Genomic DNA, 20,885 nt, shown 5'->3' with positions numbered 1-20,885 from the left:
AATGAAACAGGAAACTTAGCTGAACAACAAACATTCGCGATTACAGTAACAAAGAAGTGTGAACTGGGGTCTTACATTGGTTTTCCTGGTGCATCCGAAGGGTCGCTGCAGAAGGGTTCCTGGAAGGTGGCCTCGGACATCTCCAGGTCCAGCAGAGTGCTGAGGATCTCCTCGCGGTTTGGGGGGGACATGAGGGGCTTCAGGATGTGCGTCCCGCCCCCGGCCCCTCTCTGCTGGAGGCCCGCCCTCCCCTGTGAGCTGATGGAGCACGGCGAGCTGCTGGGCGTGGTGGACGTCAGCCCGTCGACGCCGTCCGGAAGCTCGCTCGTCGGCGAGCCGTCGTGGTCGACGAGGGAGGCGGAGCTTAAAGGCAGGGGCAAGACCGGGTCAAAAACTGAAAAGAGCAGCTCTTTTCTCTCACAGTGGAAGTCTTGGAAGGGGCTGAGGTTATGGGCTTTACCAAAAGACAAGTCCCACTCTCTGCTCTTCATTTTGTCTGCTTCAAACGACACAAAGTTCGATGCAGACTCTCTGTTGTCCGATCTGTCGAAGAGGTCCGGACTGGGAGCGTCCCGGTGAAGATCCTCCGCAGAGCTGCAAGGCTTATCCAGCTTCTTTTCAACAGCAGGAGCCTGAGCAGACACGGCCTCCTGGCTGATGTCACTCAGAAATTTCACTGGCAGGTTTTTGTCGGCCAGGATAAACTGACTGCCGCTGTAAGCACTGGAGAACTGCGTCTGGTCGATGGCGTTTATATCGAAGGTGTAGTTGTGCGGGAGCTCTGGTGATAAGCTGTCCTCCATGAAGTTACAGTTACTGTCCAGTCCGGATTCTGCGAGGAAGGGAGGGGAGCCCTCGTCCACGCTCGCCTCCTGCTTCACCGCCGTGTTTGGCTGGGCGCTGCTGATCTTGGCTTTCCGGCCTCGGGGCCTTTTATCCTGGGGATTGGTGGACTTTGGGGCCCTGGGTTTCCGGGGAGCCGTGGACGGAGCTTTTCTGGATTTGGTGGGTTTCTCTGCGGGAGACAGTGCGGCTGCAGCCTGAGCCACGGCGGTGGGGTGTCTGTCTGTGCCGACAGCTTGTACAGGAAGTGCTTGAACCTGCCGCCTCTTCTGGAGCAGCTGCTTGAGCACAGCCAGTCCAGACGGCGTCCCGGACAGCGTGGGGGTCTCCCCTGCCTGTGGAGAAGCTGCTGATGGCGGTTTGTCCTCACTGGGTTTGAGTGAGGAGGGACCAGATTGAGTAGGGATGGGAGTTGTGCTCTCCTCCTGCGAGGCTTCGGTCTTCACCGTGGTGGTCTGGCACCCGGTCTGCTTCACCTGAACTGGAGCTAAAACACTTTGGTTGACTTCCATTATGGAGGTCTCACAGTCTTCAACCTTTGGTTCTATAAAGTCTGACCTCCGACTCTGAGATGGACCCTGAGAACTGCCGCTGTCTAGGTTTGCAGGGTCTTTAGTGCCGTTTTCAGGAGAACACGCCTCATTGTGTGAGGAAGGAACCTGCGAACGGCTTTTACCTCTCGGTTTTGGACTCTTCTTTTTCCGAGCTCTTCGAGGTCTTGTGGTGGGTGTAGCACTGCTGACGGGACTTTCAGCCTTCTTCCTCTGCCTGGGCGAGGCGCCGATTCGTTTAGGTCTCCCTCTCTTGGGCTCTTCTGCCTCTGGAGCCTTCTTCGCCGACCGATTGGGCTTCCTCTTACCGTTTGGGGACTTCTTGGGTTTGGCAGCTTGGCGCTTCTTCTGTGCTCCTTTGGATGAAGACGCTGCCCGTGGCTTTTGAACAGCAGAGCTGAGACAGGGGTCGTTGAGCGGGTTGATCAGCTGCTCTGAACCGACGACGTCCATGAGAGGGTCACTTGGGGACCAGCAGCGAGGGGGGGATAAATTTGTGGGGCTGGGGGATCGATCTGAGAGGTAGCCCAGCTCCAGCATAACGTCTGTCAACTCGGACTCGTGGTCATCTGCCAGCTCACAGTAACACGGCCGAGCGGGCGGTAGGGAGGGCAGCACCAAGCCCCTCTGACAGCCGCCGGTCCTTTTCACCTTCCCCACCTTTCTGATCCGAGCTTTGGGAGTGTTCACCACCTTTTTATTTGACGAGCTGACCTTAGCTTTTCTTTTAGGGTGCTTTTTGGCCTTCGGCTCGGTCACTGGAAACTTGACAGCGGGGGACTCCGGCACCTTGGGCCAGAAATCTTTAAGAGGAGCCAGCTTATCGTACCTCTCCAGCCTGTCTTGAGTCAACAGCACCAACTGTTCCTCTGCACTGACTTTGGACATCTTCACTAGCATGTTTTTCTGTCCCTTGAATCTGTTGATGATGATGTACTTGATAATGATCGGAGGTTCTTTCTTGCGTCTTTTCTGGGACTTGAGCTCGTGTCCGCCGGAAACACTGTTGTCCTTCAGCTGTTCTTTGGCAGAGTTTCTAGAACGAGCGGTGCCGGACGGCTCTCCGTCCTCCCCGTCACAGTTCATCTTCCGTTTGGCTCTCAGGCTGTATTTACTCCCAGGCAGTGCCGACGGTTTGGTGCAGGTGATTTTAGCGGACAGTTCTTGGATTGGCCCGTCGTCTGCGGAGTCCTTCACCTCCTCAGAGAGACAGGAACCAGCAGAGGAGCTTGATTCGATGGGTTTCGTCACATCTACAGTCTGTTCAACCGAAGGCATCTCCTCGCTTTCTTTCTCCTCTTTCACGACCAACACTTCCTCTGTGGCTGGACCCTCTGGGACTGGCTGTGTCTCCTCTACTGGCTGACTTTCAGACGAAGACCTCTCTGACTCTGTGGTCTCTGGATCAGAAGCTGTGGCTGAGGTGGGATCAGGCGTGGGATTGGTGCTGTCCTGGCTGTCGGAGGTAGAGTTCTGGACAATCTTTAGTTTGCTCTTACTTCCAGTCATTCCTAACCTTTTCTTAAGCTTCGACCGGCGAGGCTGGGTCTGTTCTGTCTTGTTGAGGGGATCAGCAAGCTTCTTGCTCCCGGCTTTCTTCCTGCTGAGGCAGTTGGAGAGGATGACGCTGGGAAAGAACTCGTAATGTGCTTCCTGCTGGGCCACAATAGTCCGCTCAGTCTTGTTTTCCTGATAGTCCTCGTACCTGATTTTCAGTTCGCCCACGTCTCCCTCCTCGGTGTCCTGGCCCATTTCCTCCTCCTGGGGATCGAGGAACTCGTCCTTGATGGGCGACGGTGCAGAGGCGATGTTCCTCAGGATGGGACTCTTAGTGTCCTTGGCGCCGAGCTCCAGCTCGGTCTTCCTCAGCTCGGAGTAACAGAAAGAGAAGGTCCTGTGGTTCTGGAGGATGGACAGACAGTTGCTTTCTACATTCTTGATGCTGCCGTACTTCTTCCGGTTCTTGGTGAAACTTTCTCGCTCCGTCTTGTTTAAAGCCTTCTTGTCGTAGCTGTACAGGGGTCTTATGTCCTCGGTGTTGGCGCAGATGGGCGACACCTCGGGCTGACTGGCCGTTTTGCAGGGAATGGGGTGCTTGACCGGCAGGATGTAGGGCATCTCCTTATTGACCCTGAAGCCTGCCGAACATTCGCTGCTGCCGTCCTGGCTGCTCTTCAGCTGAAAGTGCTTGTCTAACGGCGGCTCCTTCTCCAAGACGTGAGCCGGCCTGTGCTCGTGATGCTTGAGCTCCAGAAGGGTCTTGGCCGAGGACGGAGTTTCCAGGGGGACCGTCTCGCCGGGGAAGGGATTTCTCTTCCCCAACATCTTCTCTGTGACTGTGAGTGAAGACTGAGTCATGGAGCCACTGTCCGTTAGCGACGAATCTACAACGCAGGGGAGGGAGAGGCTCAGCTGTTTCACAGACTCCTCATGCAACTGTATTACCTTCAACTCTGCAGTACTGGTTACAGTCTTTCTTCTTCGTAATGAGTGTGTGTGTGAGTGTGTGAGACTCACCGCTGCTCTCGTCGGCAGCCCCGTCCAGCTGCGGGATGGACAGGTTGGCGTACAGCGAGCTGTTCCCGCTCCACTCCATGTCCTCGTCAGAGGACTCCTGGTGGTCGTCGCTCAGCGCGTCCTCAGCATCCTTCACACCGGTTCTGTACACACACACACGCACACACACACGATTAAAATCCACAGTGTGGACCACCTTCATCTAGCTCGATGCGTGGAGGAAATGATTCTTCTGTCTGGATCCTGCTGGAGAGCTGGACTCACCTCACAGAGGACGGGGAGCCGTCGGGGGCCTCGCCGTCCCACCGCTGAGACATGAGGACACTGAGCTCCGCCTCCTCCCGGTCCACCTCCGGCTCCGCCTCCTCTTCGTCGCTGTTGCAGTGGTAGGCCAGCGGCTGCGAGCCCTGCCTGGCGGAGGTCCTGCAGAAGCCGTCGTCCTCCAGGCCGGCCAGCAGGTCGATGAGGGGCTGGTCCTGGCTGCTCTCTGCACACACCCACAGTCTGTAAGTCTGCCGCCGCCTACACAACAGACCGGCCACTCTGTGTCTGTAAAGAGCCGTAAAGATGTCGAGAGGAGCGGCGTACCCAGCAGGGTGGAGCGGCCGGATTTCTGAGACGGAGGGAGGAACGACTGACTGCTCTCCAGGAGGCTCAGGATGGCCTCCTCGTCCACCACTGCCTCCTCTGGGACTTTACTGCTGCTCCTCGCTGAGTCTGCACACAGGAACATCGTCAGTCAGAGTGTGTGTGTGTGTGTGTGAGATGCAGAACATGAGATACGTCTAAAAAAGCTTGGAGGCATGAAACAGATCTCCACCTGGCTGTGAGTCCCTGTGCACCTCCACGGCGTTAGCCAGGGAGCAGGGCAGGTGGTCCGGGCTCAGAGGGTCCAGATGCAGGCTCAGATCAGCAGGGGGGTCCCCCGAGTCCTCCAGGTCCCCCTGGTCCTCCAGGTCCCCCACAGACAGCTCCTGAGTCCTGAGCGGGAAAACAAATTACAGTTTTATGAACATTTTCAAACACTGGAAGCTGCAAAGATTCTGCATCATGTGAGCTGAAGAAGTGATGGAGCTAAAAGAAAAATAAAAATAAATAAATACACTGTAAGCTTCATCGGAACCTTCAGGTTGGTTTCCTGTCATCACACACATACACACACACACACACACACACACACACACACACACACACACACACACACACACACCTGAATCTCAGAGCAAAGGACCGTCTGGTATCTGCCTGCTGCAGTCATGTTTTATTAGCGTCGTTTTGCCGGGGGTCTTAATCAGGGAAAACGCTCAGTTTACTGGGTGTGTGTGTGTGTGTGTGTGTGTGTGTGTGTGTGTGTGTGTGTGTGTGTGTGTGTGTGTGTGTGTGTGTGTGTCTCTCTAAGTGCTCTGTGTGTTCCAGAGAGGGAATATGAATGGAAAACGGGCAGGCAGCCAGCAGAGCTTTGTTTCCCTCCAGATCGCTCTCCGCTGCAGGCTGCCGATCACGCTCCTTTACCCATGCTGCCCCGCTGCATCGCCTAGCAACTCGCCATTTAGCGAGCGGCGGCCGCTACCTGCGGGTTGGACGAGTCTCTCAGGATTTATACGCGGCACGTGAGAAAAAAAAGAGGAGGTGAGGCGCAGCTCCTGCAGGGATCCACAGGGGGGCGTCGCACCCAGCCCGGAGACAAAGAGACGGCTCGGTCCAACAGAAACGTCCCTGCAGGACGGCCGCCGCCGCCACCGCCACCACCACCGCCGCCGCTGCCGCCGCCTGGACGGCAGACGAGTGTTCACCTCCAGATAGAAGCCCAAACAAAGCCCTGGAGCTGGTTCTGAGTCGGGCTGTGGAGAGTTCTCAGTGTGTTCTCAGTTATATTCTGAAGTGAAATGTTGACTGGGTAAAGGGTCTAGACATAAGGCCCGTGGGCCAAATCCAGCCCACGAGTGGCTTAAATTCGGCCCTCCAAACCAACAAACAAATAGAAAAAAATGTTAAAGAAAAGTGAGATTTCCAAGCCTTTAACTGCTGTAACTCCAGTGTGATCTCACTCAGCAGCACCAGCTGATAGACTGGTTCCAAGCTGAGGGGTGGGACCCCAGGGAGGGACAGCAGAGGTACAGTTAGGGTCAGAGGGTTTTCCTGAGTGAGATTTATGCACATCAAAGGAGAAAAGAGCGGGAAAACGTGATCGCTGTCTTTAACTTCACACGTGCCCCAGTGTGTGTGTGTGTGTGTGTGTGTGTGTGTGTGTGTGTGTGTGTGTGTGTGTGTTAAACCCATGACAACAAACAGAATCCACTTACACATCAAAGTTGTTCTCCTTCAGGATGTCTTTGAACCTCTTCAGCAGGACTTTCTCGCTCTCCGTGGACGTGGCGAACGCACGGTCTGAAACACACACGCACACACACACAGACAGACACACGCACACGCACACTAGGTTTTTGAGACCGAAGACAGAAATGAAGGTCTCATAATAAAGGCAGGTGTGTGTGAGCGTCTCACCTTGAGACTCTGGAGCTTCGATCTGGGAGCTCTGGTTCTTCTCCCTCCTCCTCTGCTTCTCGTCCTCCCAGATGGCCTGCAGCCCGGGATTCCTGCCGATCTGATCTGAACACACACACACACACACACACACACACACACAGTGGTCAGGCTGCGGTCACGTTGCAGCGCCACACTGCGGCGGGACAAAGACACGGCGGTGCCTACTCTCTATTTCCAGGCGGTTGAGGATGTCCACGGCCACGGCGTCCACCTCCAGCTCGCACGTGCTCTGCTTGCCGACCTCGTCCAGGACCAGCGAGCTGCAGGCAGAGGGAACGTCAAAAACAAGAGCAGAGCGCAGTTTCTGCTTTAAAGATGGAAACGGGAGTTTAACGTTACTGGACAGAACAAACGGACCACAGTCCGGTTTAGACGCCGACGCTTTGAGTGAAAATGCGAAAGCGATGTAGTTGTCGTGAACGGCCACTAGTGGGTGCTGCTCCTCCACTCACCAGGGGATGGAGTCCTCCTCCCAGCGGACAAACGTCCCTCCCGCCGTGCTGGAGTCCAGTCTGGAGGTACAGGGGCTCCTCCAGGGGCTGGTGGCAGGTCTGTCTGTGGCCGAGGAGGCTTCGTCTGCCACACACACACGCACACGCACACACACACACACACACACACGGTTCTCCATCAGCACCAGAACCTCCACACCCATATTGTTCTCCCTCCTGATCCCAGATTAGCAACTTGCTTTCAAGTGAGAGCAGAATAAAAGGTGAACAGGTGTGTGTGTTATTGAGGCATTGTGTTCTGGGGAACTCTGGGAACTCTGCTCCGGCCAGGCGTGAAGAGCCTCCTCGCTCTCCTGTCTGCAGCCATTAGTTCCCCCTCATGCGGGGGCGGGGCTCTCTGCGGGAGTGCGTGGAGGGATGTGATCAAAACACACCGCTTCCCGCGATGTGGGGGAGACGGAGGGCGGGCGGGGGAGGGGCCTCACCCCGGGCGTGGCTCCGGCGGAACTTGACGGCCCCCAGGTGGACCAGGTTCATGCCGTACAGGTTGTAGTCCATGAAGAGCTGCAGCAGGTAGGGCACGTGGCCCTCGTGGGGCTGGTAGCTCTTGTTCATCACCGCTCCGCTCTGCAGCAGCTCACACACTCTGAAACGCACCGTCACACACACACACACACACACACACCGCGTTATTGTTTCAGAACCACAGACAGCCGGAGCGTCGTTCAGTCCGACGCTCACCTCTTCACCATCTGAGGGTTGTACAGGTAGATCTTCATGAAGTGCTTCTCCTTGGCGTGGAAACCGTAGAACGGCCTGCCAGGAAGAGAAGACGGTTAGCCACAGAGGTTCCACAGAACCGGGTCAGGGACGGGGTTCAGGGTCCGGGACGGGGTTCAGGGTCGGGGACGGGGTTCAGGGTCCGGGACGGGGTTCAGGGTCCGGGTGTGACTCACATGCCGGAGACCAGCACCACCTTGAAGACGTGCTGGGCGCTGGAGGCGGGGTTCCCCAGGGCCACGTTGAGGGCCCTGTCGATGCTGAAGGCCACCTGGCGCAGGTGGCGCTCCTCCGGCCCGGTGCCATCGTACGGGACGTAGATGTAGGGGAAGACGCCGTGGAGGTGGAGGCACGTCTTCTGACCTGCAGCGGGAAGGGAAACGGAACCGGTGCTTTTCAGACGGCGACTCCCACCAAGATTCAGAGGTTCAGTTTGTGCTGCTCGGCTCATTCGGAGGAGGAAACGGCGCTCGGCGATTGTTATTTGTGCCACTATAATCAACATGCACCCATTTCCCAGCATGCATTACGTCTGAACTGTGCCTTCACTGCATCACTGGCTGCTGGGCGGAGTGAAGGAAAGAGGACAGACGTCTGAAAGGAAACTGAGGTGAAGCTGGTGCACAAGGGATGGAGATACAGTATTTAAAAGAGAGGCGGCATGACGTGAACCCCGCAGACACACACACACACACACACACACACACACACACACACACACACACACACACACACACGTTACTGTGTGTGGAGTCATGTGAGGTGAGCCGAGCTGCAGACACCACGCTCTGATTCCCTCCCTCTCTTCCGGGACGCAGCGTTTTCCCCGCACGCCGCTCGCCGGTTACATAAAGGATAATAACGGCTGTGTGAGAATCAGGACATCGGGAGGTGGAGGGGTTCATGGCCGAAGCATCGGCACCACCAGAGGGGCTTCACACACCGTTCAACACACACACACACACACTGACAGATACTGACGGATCCGGGGTGGAGGAGGAGACGGTGCTGCTGTCTCTCCGTCCTCTGTGGACGGGGACTGTCAGGACGAGACACGTACGTCACGGCTCTGTTCTGCTGCAGAGATTCAGCGAACAGTGTGAGCTCGCCCCCCCGCACGACCCCCCCCACCCAAGAAAGTCCTGACAGACACGAGGCGGGACAGGGAAGAGGTGTGTGGACGGCCGGCTCTGTGATCCAGCGGGTAATCCTCTTACGCTCTGATCCGCAGCCCGGCCCGAGCGTCTGAGGTGAGCTGCGGAATCAGAGGGACATCAAGGCGCTCTCCCTCCGACGCAGGGCTCCAACCGGCAAACCGCCGTCACAGTCAACACACACCACTCACACTCTGGAGTCCCCCACTGGAAAACACCCCTGACATGTCTGAGCTTTCATGGGATCACAGCGTTCTGCAGCCTTCTGTCCTGATGGAGGAGGACAGGTTCTATAACAAGGCCCCCCCCCCACCCCCCCAACATGCAACCTGAATGTGGATGAAGGTAGGAAACCCTCCCCGGCACGCACGCACACACACACACACACACACACACACACCACACACATATATATAAAGGCCTGTGCCGTAGTTGCTAGGAAACAGCGGAGGCAAAGCAGAAGCTCTATGATGGACAGAGAGCGAAATAAACAAGTGGTTCTTTCCACCCAGCTGGTCAGAGCACAGAGAGAGGTGTGTGTGTGTGTGTGTGTGTGTGTGTGTGTGTGTGTGTGTGTGTGTGTGTGTGAGAGAGAGAGAGAGAGAGAGAGAGAGAGAGAGAGAGAAGTGCGTGTCTCCATGTGCAAAGAAGAGAATGAAACGTGAGCGAGTCCAAACATCCATCACCCTCCGCCTCTAACCAGGGATCAGCAGACGAGGAGCTGCTGGGTGTTGGATGCTCGGTTCGCAGTCGCTCATTTATTTATTTCTAACAGTTTCCTCGTGGTTCTCCTGCTGCAGGATGGGAGAATGTGGGCTGTTCAGAGGACGGGAGGCGGAGCGCGGATTTAAAGGGTCATGTGGAGGGTGGGAGGAGTCGGGAGGGGAGGCGGCGCTGGTTGGAGGGTCTTCCCTCCTCCCCCTCTGCAGCTCCATGACTCAGCAGTGAGCGATCCAGCCGCTCTGGGTAAAAGTAGCCTGTGAGTCTGTTTGGCAGCGTTTGACAAATCAGGACTCAGACATTTGTGGGTGTGGAGGGTCCAGATGACCACCAGGGGGCCTCCGGGAGGACTGTTTATGGTTTTTATTTACCATAAAAAAACCCGAAATAAATCAAAGTGTTGGGAGGAAAGGATGGCATAACTCTCCAATCTGTTAGTCAGCAAATGGGCCGCTATGGGTCGACTGTCAGTCGACACTGGGGTTGTTCTGCAGGAAGACAAGCGTGACTGGATGACAGTACATCTGGACGACTGATTAAAGTCCTTTAAAGTTGAGCTTCTTCACTCAGGTGAAGTGAACATTTAGAAGAAACCTGCAGCACCATGCTGGATTGAAAGTGTCAGAAAGAGTGATAAGCATGTATAGAATAAGGTTCTGGAGCCATAATTAGTTTTTACACCAGATCAGGTTTGATCCAGGTCCATGTATGAACACTGCTGTCACACTGCAGAGGTACTGAGCAAACCATCAGGACGGAATAACCGCCTGGAATCTGCTCGAGTCCGTCTCAGTGCATACACGGGAACAGTGCAGTCTGCATGTCAAGCCACTGAGCTGTCGGCTCCTTCTCTTCATCCTCCTTCACCGTGCAGATCCACGAGATGATTCTCCTCGTACGCAGATGATGGTGTAGTATATGGTAGTTTGCTGAACATGTAGTCGGTTTAATGGTTTCTATTTCACAAGTTTCCTGATGAAGACGTCACAGTTAACACTTTATAAGGTGCTCATTGAAATACTCTGTCTTAGGGCTGCTAAGTAAAGCATTACAGGGTAAACGGTGTGTTGCAGAAACAGCCTAAAACGCCGGTGATTCAGTGCAGCGCGCTGTATTTTACAGCGGTGATTGGAGGAGTTTCTACACACAGCAGCCAGGAGGAGGAACGGCTCCAGACCTTAATAAAAGCAACGCTGGCGTTAATTAAGAGAGTGCAGTGGAATCTGGGACTGAGCCGTCGCTCCATCTCCAGACACAGCGGCACAGAGCGGCTGACGGAGAACCCATCAAGGTTCCACATTCACCGCCGAGGGAACCTCTGAGCAGAGGACAAAGACCGACCAGCTTCACTGCAACCGGCCTCTTCATCAACAATTCTCTATATTATCATAGAGGGGGGGGGAGGGCTGCGGCTCGGTTGGTAGAGCAGACCGTTTCCCAATTGGAAGGTTGCAGGTTCAATTACGTTGTTAATCAGTTTCTCTCTCCGATAGGCAAAGTGCTCTCGGAACTGCTCGAGCAGTGGAGAAACGCTCTATAAGTGGAATCTATTTCCATTTAACACATTCCTCATGAAGGCCACAGTGAGCTTCTTCATTTTCTGATCATCTGGTTCATTCATAGACGGTTTGATATTGTCTCACTGTAAAAGATGTAAAACCAAACGCAGTGTTAGTTTTTAAATATCAGCAAAATAACCAACAAAAGGTATTTCTTTGATCACAGGCAGACTTCTAACCTTTGATCATTAACTTGGAGAAGCTGACAGGAATCTAAAACAACACGCATCATGCAAGAGGCTACTAGAAAATCTCATGAAAACGCCCAAATGAACATAAATTCAGCTTACAGTAGAAACCTACAGCAGAGAGAGCGAGCTTTCTCTTTGCACTGATAATAATTACCACTGCAGTGTCTCCTCCTGAGCCACAGCCACACAATGAGGAAACTCCCTGTCTGTGAGGAAGAAGAGGAGGAAGAGGAGGAGAGGCAGTGAACAGGGCGGCTTGTCTATAAATCACAGCCTTTCCAACGGATTCATCTGCTCCCTAAATGAAGAGCTGAAGAGGACGGAGGGAGAGGACCGGCGAGGCGAGCCAGACTGGATGGAAGTCAGCCGACAGACTCTGCTGCAGGCCAAAAGCGTGGAGATCCAACGCCACGGCCCGCCGGGTGGCTAATATTCACATTAACGCTCTGTTCCAGCACATCCATCCTCCACAGATACATTTACTCCCATCACTCTGTGAGCTGTAATCTGAACACTGCCTTCTGAACAGGGATGTTGAAGGCCCGCCCCTTCATGACCTCTGCGTGACCCCTGGAGGACCGGTTCGCGGCCGGCATGTCTGAGCCTGCAGGAGGACCGGAGCGGACCCTGGGAGCCAGCTCTGCCGGCAGGTGGAGGCCTGGAAGGAGGTGGTGCCAGCTCTCAGTCAAGCAGACAAAACACGGCAACACAAACCTCTCCAAACACGAGGAGGAGGGCGAGAGGGGCAAGAGGGGCGGCCCGGGACGGACGGAGCAGATGGAGGCAGCAGACCTGCAGATCCGGAGGAGGGAAAACCTACGAGTGTGCAGTCACGTGACAGGCGGAGGGAAGGAGAGCCGGCAGAGAGAGCGTGGCCGTGGATCCTCCAGACCAGGCTGCTCCGTGGAGTCTGATCCTGGTTCCTGTCAGTTCACCAGCTCTCACTGCAATGGACCAGGACCAGAGATCACCTGACGCTCGCCGATATCCTCTCCAGTCTGTTATTAACAGGGAGGGAATGTTCAGATCTGTGTTGGAAGACAAGAACGGTCCGGATTGACAGGAGTCAAACAGCCGAAGAAGTTCTCATTTAAAGCGATACTTCAACATTTTGGCAAATTGGCCCATTTAGCGCAATTCCTTCGTCATTTGGAACAGCATACTTACTTTTTTTGTGAGGGCGAGCTGTTGTTCATTCTGTGGTGAGTCGAGGAGTGCTTCGCGGCGGACATAATGGAAGTGGATGGTATTTTTGCTTCCCCTCATCAAACTCATCAAATACACAATCCAACAACCCCAAAACACTTTGGTTGACACGTTATAATCCGCACATTCACTACACTGTGAAATATTAATGCAAAATTATGAGATTGAGTTGTTTTTGCGAAAATTGCTAAGACGGAACTACTTACTAAACATGCCGTCTGGGCGTAGTGATTTCAAAAGAAAAAGTAGTTCCCAGTATTTGCTTCAGTGTCGTAACGCTACAATATTATTTGTTGGTGTTTCACAGCGTAGTGAATGTGCGGATTATAACGTATCCACCAGAGTGTTTTGGGGTTGTTGGATTGTGTATTTGATGAGTTTGACGAGGGGAAGCAAAAATACCATCCACTTCCATTATGTCCGCCGCGAAGCACTCCTCGACTCACCACTGAATAAACAACAGCTCGCCATCACAAAAAACAGTAAGTATGCTGTTCGAAATGACTAAGGAATTGCGCTAAATGGGCCAATTTGCCAAAATGTTGAAGTATCCCTTTAACTGAACTAAAACGACCACTAAGACTAGTCTGCTCCCCTGGTTGACAGCAAATGAAATGTGAGCTCTGAAAATCATTTCATCCTGTTTCAGAAGCAAACGTCTCTATTAGGGATCCTCCAATCAGAAATAATCAGAAATAATCATTTTTTAAGCGTGTTCCTTTTTCCAGACTGCCAAAATAAAACTACATTTACATTCAAGCGTCTGAAACAAACTGTGCTTTAAGAACCATCAGAATCTTCATCCAGAAGTTTCAACGTCACCATCAGGGTGTTTCGTTAGCTTAAAAACTTCTTTAGCAATGGAGAGGCGTGTAACTGAACCCGTTTCTCCATCACTGGACATCCGCCAAGGACACACACAAACACACACACACACACACACACACACACCTCAGGATCAAGCAGCCTGTGAAGAAGGTGTCGCCTCTTCAACTCTTCAGCCAGAGTTCACACAGAGGACGGAGGATCGCTGGGCTCTTTTATTTACACGTGTGTGTGTATGTGTGTGTGTGTGTGTGTGTGCGTGTGTGTGTGTGTCCTGAGCACATTTAACCACCCCCGATACCGTACAATACCTCTGATTTGAATATCAGCCGATCTCAACACACTCCCGGTATGATGTTTACATTTTGCTATTGCTACAGAACTAAACAAATAAAGATTACATAAAAGTTTTCAACTTCCACGAGTCTGGACTAAGTTTTATTTTGAAAACTTTGCTTCCATCAGTGTTTCTTTTCAGCACAGGAATCAAGAAGACGGAAAACCCTGGACTGAAGCTTCAGGCTTGTTTCCATCGAAGGAACAAAACGTGTGAAGCCGTCAGATCAGAGCCTCGATAGGCGAGCTATCAGAAACAAACTGTCTCTGAGCCGCAGTGGACACGCTGCTAATGAAAGCTGAAGTTCTGCCGAGGTGAAAGCTCCGTCCTCTCCTGGATGTGGGCAGGACGGAGAGCAGACGCAGGGACATGAACAAACGGGGATAATGTGGAGCGGAGGGCCAGACGATGGAGATCAGAGGGAGACGTGGTGAAAGAACAGCGCAGGCTGAGAGCTTACAGGAAGAACCCAGTGAACCAGGACGCTTTATTCCCACATAACCTCGGCTGAACCCGTCCCAGCACACACACACACACACACACACACAGGGGCGGGTGGGGGCGGGGGCTGAAAGCAGGTCTGCTTGGCCCCAGCACTCTGCATAAATATGGAGAGCATCAGCGTACGGCATGTAGGCCGAGCTCAGCCCCCGGCGGCGGCGGAGGAGGAGGAACTAATGCACTGGAGCAGCAGCAGCGCATGCTGAAGAGGAGGGGGGGGGGGAATGCAACAGGAGGGGTGGAGAGGGAGGCGAATACAGTCAAAGAACGAGTGGAAAAAAGCTGTTTCTTCTAATGCAAACGGCGAACCTGCTCCGGATTAGAGCTCCGCCTCCTGACCTTTGACATCTCTCTGAAAATGACCATTAACAGAAGATCCTGTCCCCGCTGGTGCTCAGACCATCAGAGGAATGCTTGAACATGTGAGCAGAAATGAAGTGAAACAGTGATCAGAGTGCTGTCCGTTACGCTGTACCATGAATGAATGCAGTATAATCTCACTGCGTGATGCAGCGACAGTCTAAAATCATCCGCCTGCATTCCTTCCTGGATGTTTCTGCAGCAGCAGGAGCAGCAGGGAGGGTCATACTGTGCCGTGACAGGGAGACGCAGCAGTCAGGGAAATCCTCGGGGTTGCGGCAGCATGCTGGCGCACACACACTCACCACACACACACACACTCACTACAGAGCTGTGGTGTGTGTTGCGCCGCGCTGTACTGTAGCGTGCAGCCATGGCTCGCAGTGCAGGCAGCGTATGTTGCAGCAGCAGCACAGGAGGAACACGATGTTCGAGCAGCGTCTCCGCAGCCTCAGACGCCCTGTGAGACTGAGAGGCTGCAGGAGGAGGGACGTCTGCCGCGTCCCCCCCGTCCTGAGGACCACGTCCGCTCCACTTCACTCCAGCCGGGACGAGAACGCCCCGTTCAGAGGACAGAAGACACCTGAAAGCAGGAGCGCCTTCACACCCGGACAGTCCAGGGACTCGGTTTGTTTCACACTGCACTCCTGAGAGCAGAACAGCCCACCTGGAACCTTTCAGGCTCCGTTCTGAAACGACATCTAAAAGAAAAGAACACCGCAGCAGCGCCAGAGGAATTTAGATCTGAATGTAAACATGTCCGACCGGATCCAGCAGCCAATCAGAGCGTCTCTGAGCTGAAGCGAAAAGGAGGCTCACTTCCACAGGAAAACTTCCACATTTGGGCCTCGTTAACATCCAGGCTGAAAGGAACAGCATGATGGGCTCAGAGACCCCCCCCCCCCCCCCCCCCCACCACCACCCCACTAAACAGTGATTCAAACTCCAGCCTGCCAAGACCCTTCATTCTTCCTCAATGAGGACTTAATCTGCTTTCAAGCACCACTCGGTTCTCCTGCAGCCCGGGGCGGGACAGTCCTCCGCTCTGAGGGGACAATGGTGCAGGAGGAGACCGAGGAGGACCTGAGGTGACCCGGCACCACGTGCCCCCCACTACCCCCCCTCCCCAGACCACACAGCTCCGGGGAAGAGGAGCCAAACATCCAGCTCTCATCATCTGGCCCCAGAACGAGGAAAACCACTTTAAAATCATGAATAAAGTCATTATGTGTCTGATCTCTGTTGATGCTGCTGGAAATCTGATTTTCCAGCAAGAAAAAACAAACATGTCTGAGCTGACCTTTGACCCCATTTGAAGGAGACTTGCTCTTGTAATGTTTTGCAAATGTAAACATTGAACATCACCCCCAATAAAGACATGATTTGGTAGAAAATGCAGTGAAACCTCAAGTCCTTTTAAAGTTTGTTGCAATTAAAGATGCGAGGCTGGATTGATCCTCTGGGGGAGCCAGTGAACAACACCGTCACATCTGGAGACACCCGGCTCCGTCCGTAAGAACAGAGCAACTGAAGACGCACAACGGCGTGGCTGAGGAGATAAACCAGTCCACTGGCCGTCTGAACTCTCACTGAGGACGGTCGTCCAGTCACAGCGTGGATATTAGTCAAATGTTTACAACAACAGGAAGCTTTTCAAGAACCCTCACGATAACCACCGACCAACCACACTGGAAAATGTGAAGCACAGCAGTGAGAAACGAACAAAAACGGCTGTCTGTAATCCACATGTCTGACAGTCGTCGACATAAAAACAAACTGTGTGTACCTAAAGTGGAAATCAATCTTCCTTCCTTTCACTGTGGAAAGAGTCCTGACAAAGAGCTGGGCCTCAAACTGGAGGAAGAAAAGAAAACCGGAGAGGGGAGGAGGCTGATCTGCATGTGGCTCTCCAAAACGAAGAAGGAATGGAGTCGGATAGATCCCACATCTCACACGATCCGAGAGTCATTAGAGGAGCCGGGAGGAGAGGAAAGTAAACAGTCGGAGGAACAATGACCTTCTGTTTAATGAGCCGCACGGCCCTTTGGAGTCTGCCTATTATCCTCTTTATTAGAGCCCGGAGGAATTCCTTCAGATGGCATTATCGGCCCCCCACAGGGAGAGAGATCTCCGGGGGAGGGGCGGCCAGGGGAAGAAGAGGCCCCCTCTCTCCTCCTCCATTCAGGTCAACTGGTCAGGCAGTTTATCTGGCCCTGGCCTGACACCGCCTGGAAACACCGGAGCGGGGGAGCTTCAGGAGTGACCCCCACCTCCACCTCCCAGAGCATCTCATCCACATTCCCAGCAGGCGCTCTCATTCTTCTGCCTCTGCCAGAAGAGACGGTGAATTCCACGGTGGATGGAAATGAGATTGTTCTGCCAGTTTCATTCCTGACCTGAATTCTTCACCTCGGCCCGCCATAACACGAGGATGGACATAAGAGGCAAGGACAACGACAAGGACCATTTCCACCACGACGGGAACGGCTTTGTCTTCCTCTCCCTGACCTCTTCTTCCAGAAAAGGGTGTGTGTTCACAGCGCTGGTCCAGCCAGAGCAGCTGAAGCTGTACAAAGCCAGGGGAGGGGAAAAATGAGGAAGCGCGGCGTTGAATTACACCGGGCTGCTGGGTGGGGGCAAACACGGCCCGGGTCAGGGGAGGACAGGGACGGCGAGGACGTGGTGCACGCCAACCGCTGACCGCTTTACACCCGAGTCCAGATCCCGGCTGACTCACATCGGGCTCACGTGCCGCGAGAGCAGGCGTCCGGCGGGCGGCGCTCGCAGGGAGGAATCCCACACAGCGCGGCTGACTGCACGGAAAGAGCGCGGCGGCTTCCAGAGGGTGAGCTCATGTTATTTCTGGAAATGCAGCCACACACAAAGTGGCGGTGAGAGACAGACGGATCACGCCGCGCAGACCTGCAGGGCACCGACCACGGGCCAACCAACTGCTTCGTCACGCCGCGCTGCGCCGCGCCGGCCCAGGCCTTGTTTACACCACAGAGTTTAAGAGAAATCTGAAAACTCTCATTGCATCTGGGGTGTTCGGTGGAACCTTGTGGAAACGCTTGAACTCTGGCAGCCTTTCTGCAGTTCCGGTTTTGGCCCACGGGTCACCAGTTGCTCACCACTTGATTGATAAACAGACACAGAACACTGTTATTAGGAGGTAGGAGGGACAAACAACAACATCCGGAACTTATGTCTCCAATCGGACTCCGTTTTAAACAGAGAACCGTTTGTTTTTTCTCTTTTCCATCACATGTGAGTCTGAGTTTCCTCAGCAGCGTTTCAGAAGCATTTTGTTTTTGGTCACTTTTTGTGTGATTGTCACCAGGTATGTAAAATAGCTATAGTTAACTGCAGTTCAGTCAGTATAATGTGAATGTTTACATCAGGATGATGTTAAAATGTGACAGATGGTGTGACCCAAACGCTGACCGATTAACTGGTCAGAGGTGCCGGCATTCATAGAGTCAACACAACGAAGGAGAATCATTGATCCACAGTTCCTTTCATCTCTGGTAAAGGAAAACACTACGAGTGTCACAGTAGGAAAACAGTCAGTGTGTTCACATGGGACATTTTATTCCTGGTTAAATCTGAATAAAGCTTAATTCCGCTCTAAAATAACCACGGAAACGCCTGAAAACTTTGTTTGACATTAAGTTGAAATCCCAATAAACTGGCCCGTTTGTTCTCCTTCTGGAGTGGAACTGTATGGATATTAGGCGACTTTATTCTGGTCGGTCTGTTCGGCCGTCACCACGACGCGACGCAATATTCCAAGATGGCGGCGGTTCGACTGGTACGGAGACGATTTATTTAACGGGAGCTTTAGAAGAAACGGATATAATGAAAGGAGTGGACGGACGGGAGCAGAACAATGACGACGTTTTCAGAGCTGCGGCATTGAAGTTAATTGCGAGTAACTCTTTGTTTACTTCTGGGAGACGTCGCGACATCATGGCCGCCCCGTCCAATCAGAACGCTTCACAGAGCCCAGCGTTTTTCCCACGTAAACACCAAGCTCAGGAATATAAATGTGAATTGGTTAGTCTGGAATAAACCACATTAAAAACACTCATGTAACCTCACCTGAAGGCCCGCCGCCTCGACTACGCAGGAACGCCGTTAGCTACTTGGCAGAAAGGCGTTCTCCCCTGTTTGCACGCAGACGGAGCTGGAACGTTTTCAAAAAGTTCCACCCTGGAAAAACCACTTTCAGAGAACGAAAACGTGCGAACGGGGACTAAATCGGCTGCGTTCGCTCCAGGTCAAAGGTCAGCTCCTCTGCATTACACTAAATAAAAGAGACGCCACTGGCTTCACCTCCCTGGAGTACAGACTGTTCAGAAAGTCATTTCAGAAGAGCAACAGTAACACTGTCATAATTGAGGAATACGGCTGTGCATGAATTTGTGTGATTTCAGGTTATATTAACACAAACGTCCACAGCGACACTGAATCCGAACGAGGCACCAGGCTGAAGTGGATCTTTAATTTCCTTCCTGGCTGATCCAGATCTGAAGCCCCGCCGTGTTCACCGGGTTCATCGTGCTGCTGAATCGCTCCTCAACATACAGTCATCCATCAGCCTGCCTCTGCAGCAGCGTCTGGGCGTGTGTGTGTGTGTGTGTGTGTGTGTGTACAGTCCATACAGATCAGCCCATCCACACATGATGACAGAGAGCTGGGGGGTCCGGTCTCGTCTGGTCCTGACCTGCTGGACCTCCGCTCCCACCGGCAGCAGGCGGAGCGCCTCGGCCCGGGGGAGGACTTTTACTCCCATTACCTCGGTTCAGTGAGGATGGAGCCTGCGACCGGACGGCCGCTCGCGGCGCTGCCTGTCAGGCGGGGGTCGGGAACGGGGGCACGGCAGCGCCGGGGGATCTGGCTCCGGCGCTCACGCCGTGCCATTGTGTGGGGAATGACTCCATTGTTTTGCGGCGTGGGGATTAAGGTAACAGCCTGCAGAGCTGCACAGGGTTTTAACAAGAGCAGAGCATGTGCCAGAGCTCACAAACAAACAACTCTGAATATCTGCATCTATTATGCAAGCTTGTTGGTAAATGCATTGCTGACTGGAGAAAAGATTGTGAGATGCTGATTGCAAGTAAATAAATAAATAAATAAAAAAAACCCAGTATTGTCCTGACCCACCTGATCGTGTTTATTTGTAGCTTTTGTTATTTTTGAGGACACCCGTTGATCGCTGTCTGGTTCACATTTTCAAACCGCAGCCGATAATCGTGTCTCGTTTTCCCGTCAGGCTGTTTATTCCACAGCAGTCACTTCATTTCTCTGTCATGGTGAACAATGCTCTGCCTCCACCCGTCTCCCACCCTCTTTCTGAGGGAAAAGAGACGCCGGGGTGGCTCCTCACACGCCACAGGTTGCTTTTAAAGCAGGGGGGTCAAATTCATTTCACTTCAGTAGGGGGTTACGGACAAAGATTTGATCCTGAGTGCAGCAGACAAGCAAGATAAAACCTTTAAATACTAAAAACCCACGGAGTCCAGCTTTGTTTAAGCTCTGAAGGGGCGGCAGTACAGCATGGAAAAGTCTGAATCCAGAAAACACCTCATGAAAACACCCAGTTTCCCGCATGTGCACTGAAGAATATTAAAGATATGTGCTTCATTTGATGAATCTGAGCTGAAAACGTGTGTTTCTCTGCAGGTTTTCTTCAATAATGTGATGTTTATGCCAGTAAAAGCCTCATCTGTCGCTGGTCTGAGTCCAGGTTCACTGATGAGAAACAAACAACTGATGCTTCAACATCAGCCTGCTCCTTCTCTGGGCTCATTTTAAGACTTTGCAGGTTTTTAACCCTCCAGCGGCCTGATGCTGGCCCGCGGGCCGCATGTTAGCCAGCTCTGCTTTAAACATGGCTAAAAGGGGCGCGTGCGTGTGGGGTCCCTGAACGCCACATGTGGCTCTCGCCGGGCCAGATGTGTCCAGCGGCGGCCCCGGCGGAGCGGGCAGCGGGAACAATAGGGCGGCGGGCCCGCAGGGAGGGAGGGATGGGGGGTGGAGGCTGCCACCGTGTCAACACCCCGACCCGCAGCTCTCCACCCCCGCGGCGCTCCTCGACCCGCGGCGGGCAGCGGGGGTTCTTACCTGCGGGGGTCGCTCCGAAGATCCGCACCACCGGAACTCTCCTCACGTCGCTCTCCCTGAACTCCGAGTAGCAGACGTCCAGGTCCTTGACGGGGCTGGAGAGGTAGAAGTCCGCGGTGACGATGCGCACGGCGAACATGACTGACGGTCCGCCGGAGCTGGGGGAGGAGGAACGGCCTGCGACTACCGCCGGGGGTCCATGCGAGGCGGCTGGAT

General features: G+C 53.6%; 1 protein-coding gene across 1 annotated transcript in view; it reads right to left on the bottom strand.

The window, feature by feature from the left end:
- rev3l (REV3 like, DNA directed polymerase zeta catalytic subunit) overlaps positions 1–20,885 on the bottom strand; it is a 26,975-nt gene extending 6,090 nt beyond the window's left edge. Inside the window, 13 exon segments of the mRNA XM_030109646.1 lie at positions 76–3,778; positions 3,912–4,054; positions 4,176–4,398; positions 4,500–4,628; positions 4,732–4,892; positions 6,215–6,299; positions 6,417–6,521; positions 6,624–6,718; positions 6,911–7,034; positions 7,396–7,556; positions 7,652–7,726; positions 7,867–8,053; positions 20,670–20,885. Coding sequence (XP_029965506.1) covers positions 76–3,778; positions 3,912–4,054; positions 4,176–4,398; positions 4,500–4,628; positions 4,732–4,892; positions 6,215–6,299; positions 6,417–6,521; positions 6,624–6,718; positions 6,911–7,034; positions 7,396–7,556; positions 7,652–7,726; positions 7,867–8,053; positions 20,670–20,808 — 5,330 coding nt within the window. The 5' untranslated portion in view covers positions 20,809–20,885.

Source organism: Salarias fasciatus, chromosome 15 (genome assembly GCF_902148845.1).
Source record: "Salarias fasciatus chromosome 15, fSalaFa1.1, whole genome shotgun sequence".
Classification (NCBI taxonomy): Eukaryota; Metazoa; Chordata; class Actinopteri; order Blenniiformes; family Blenniidae; genus Salarias; species Salarias fasciatus.
This window is presented reverse-complemented; position numbering and strand designations above follow the sequence as displayed.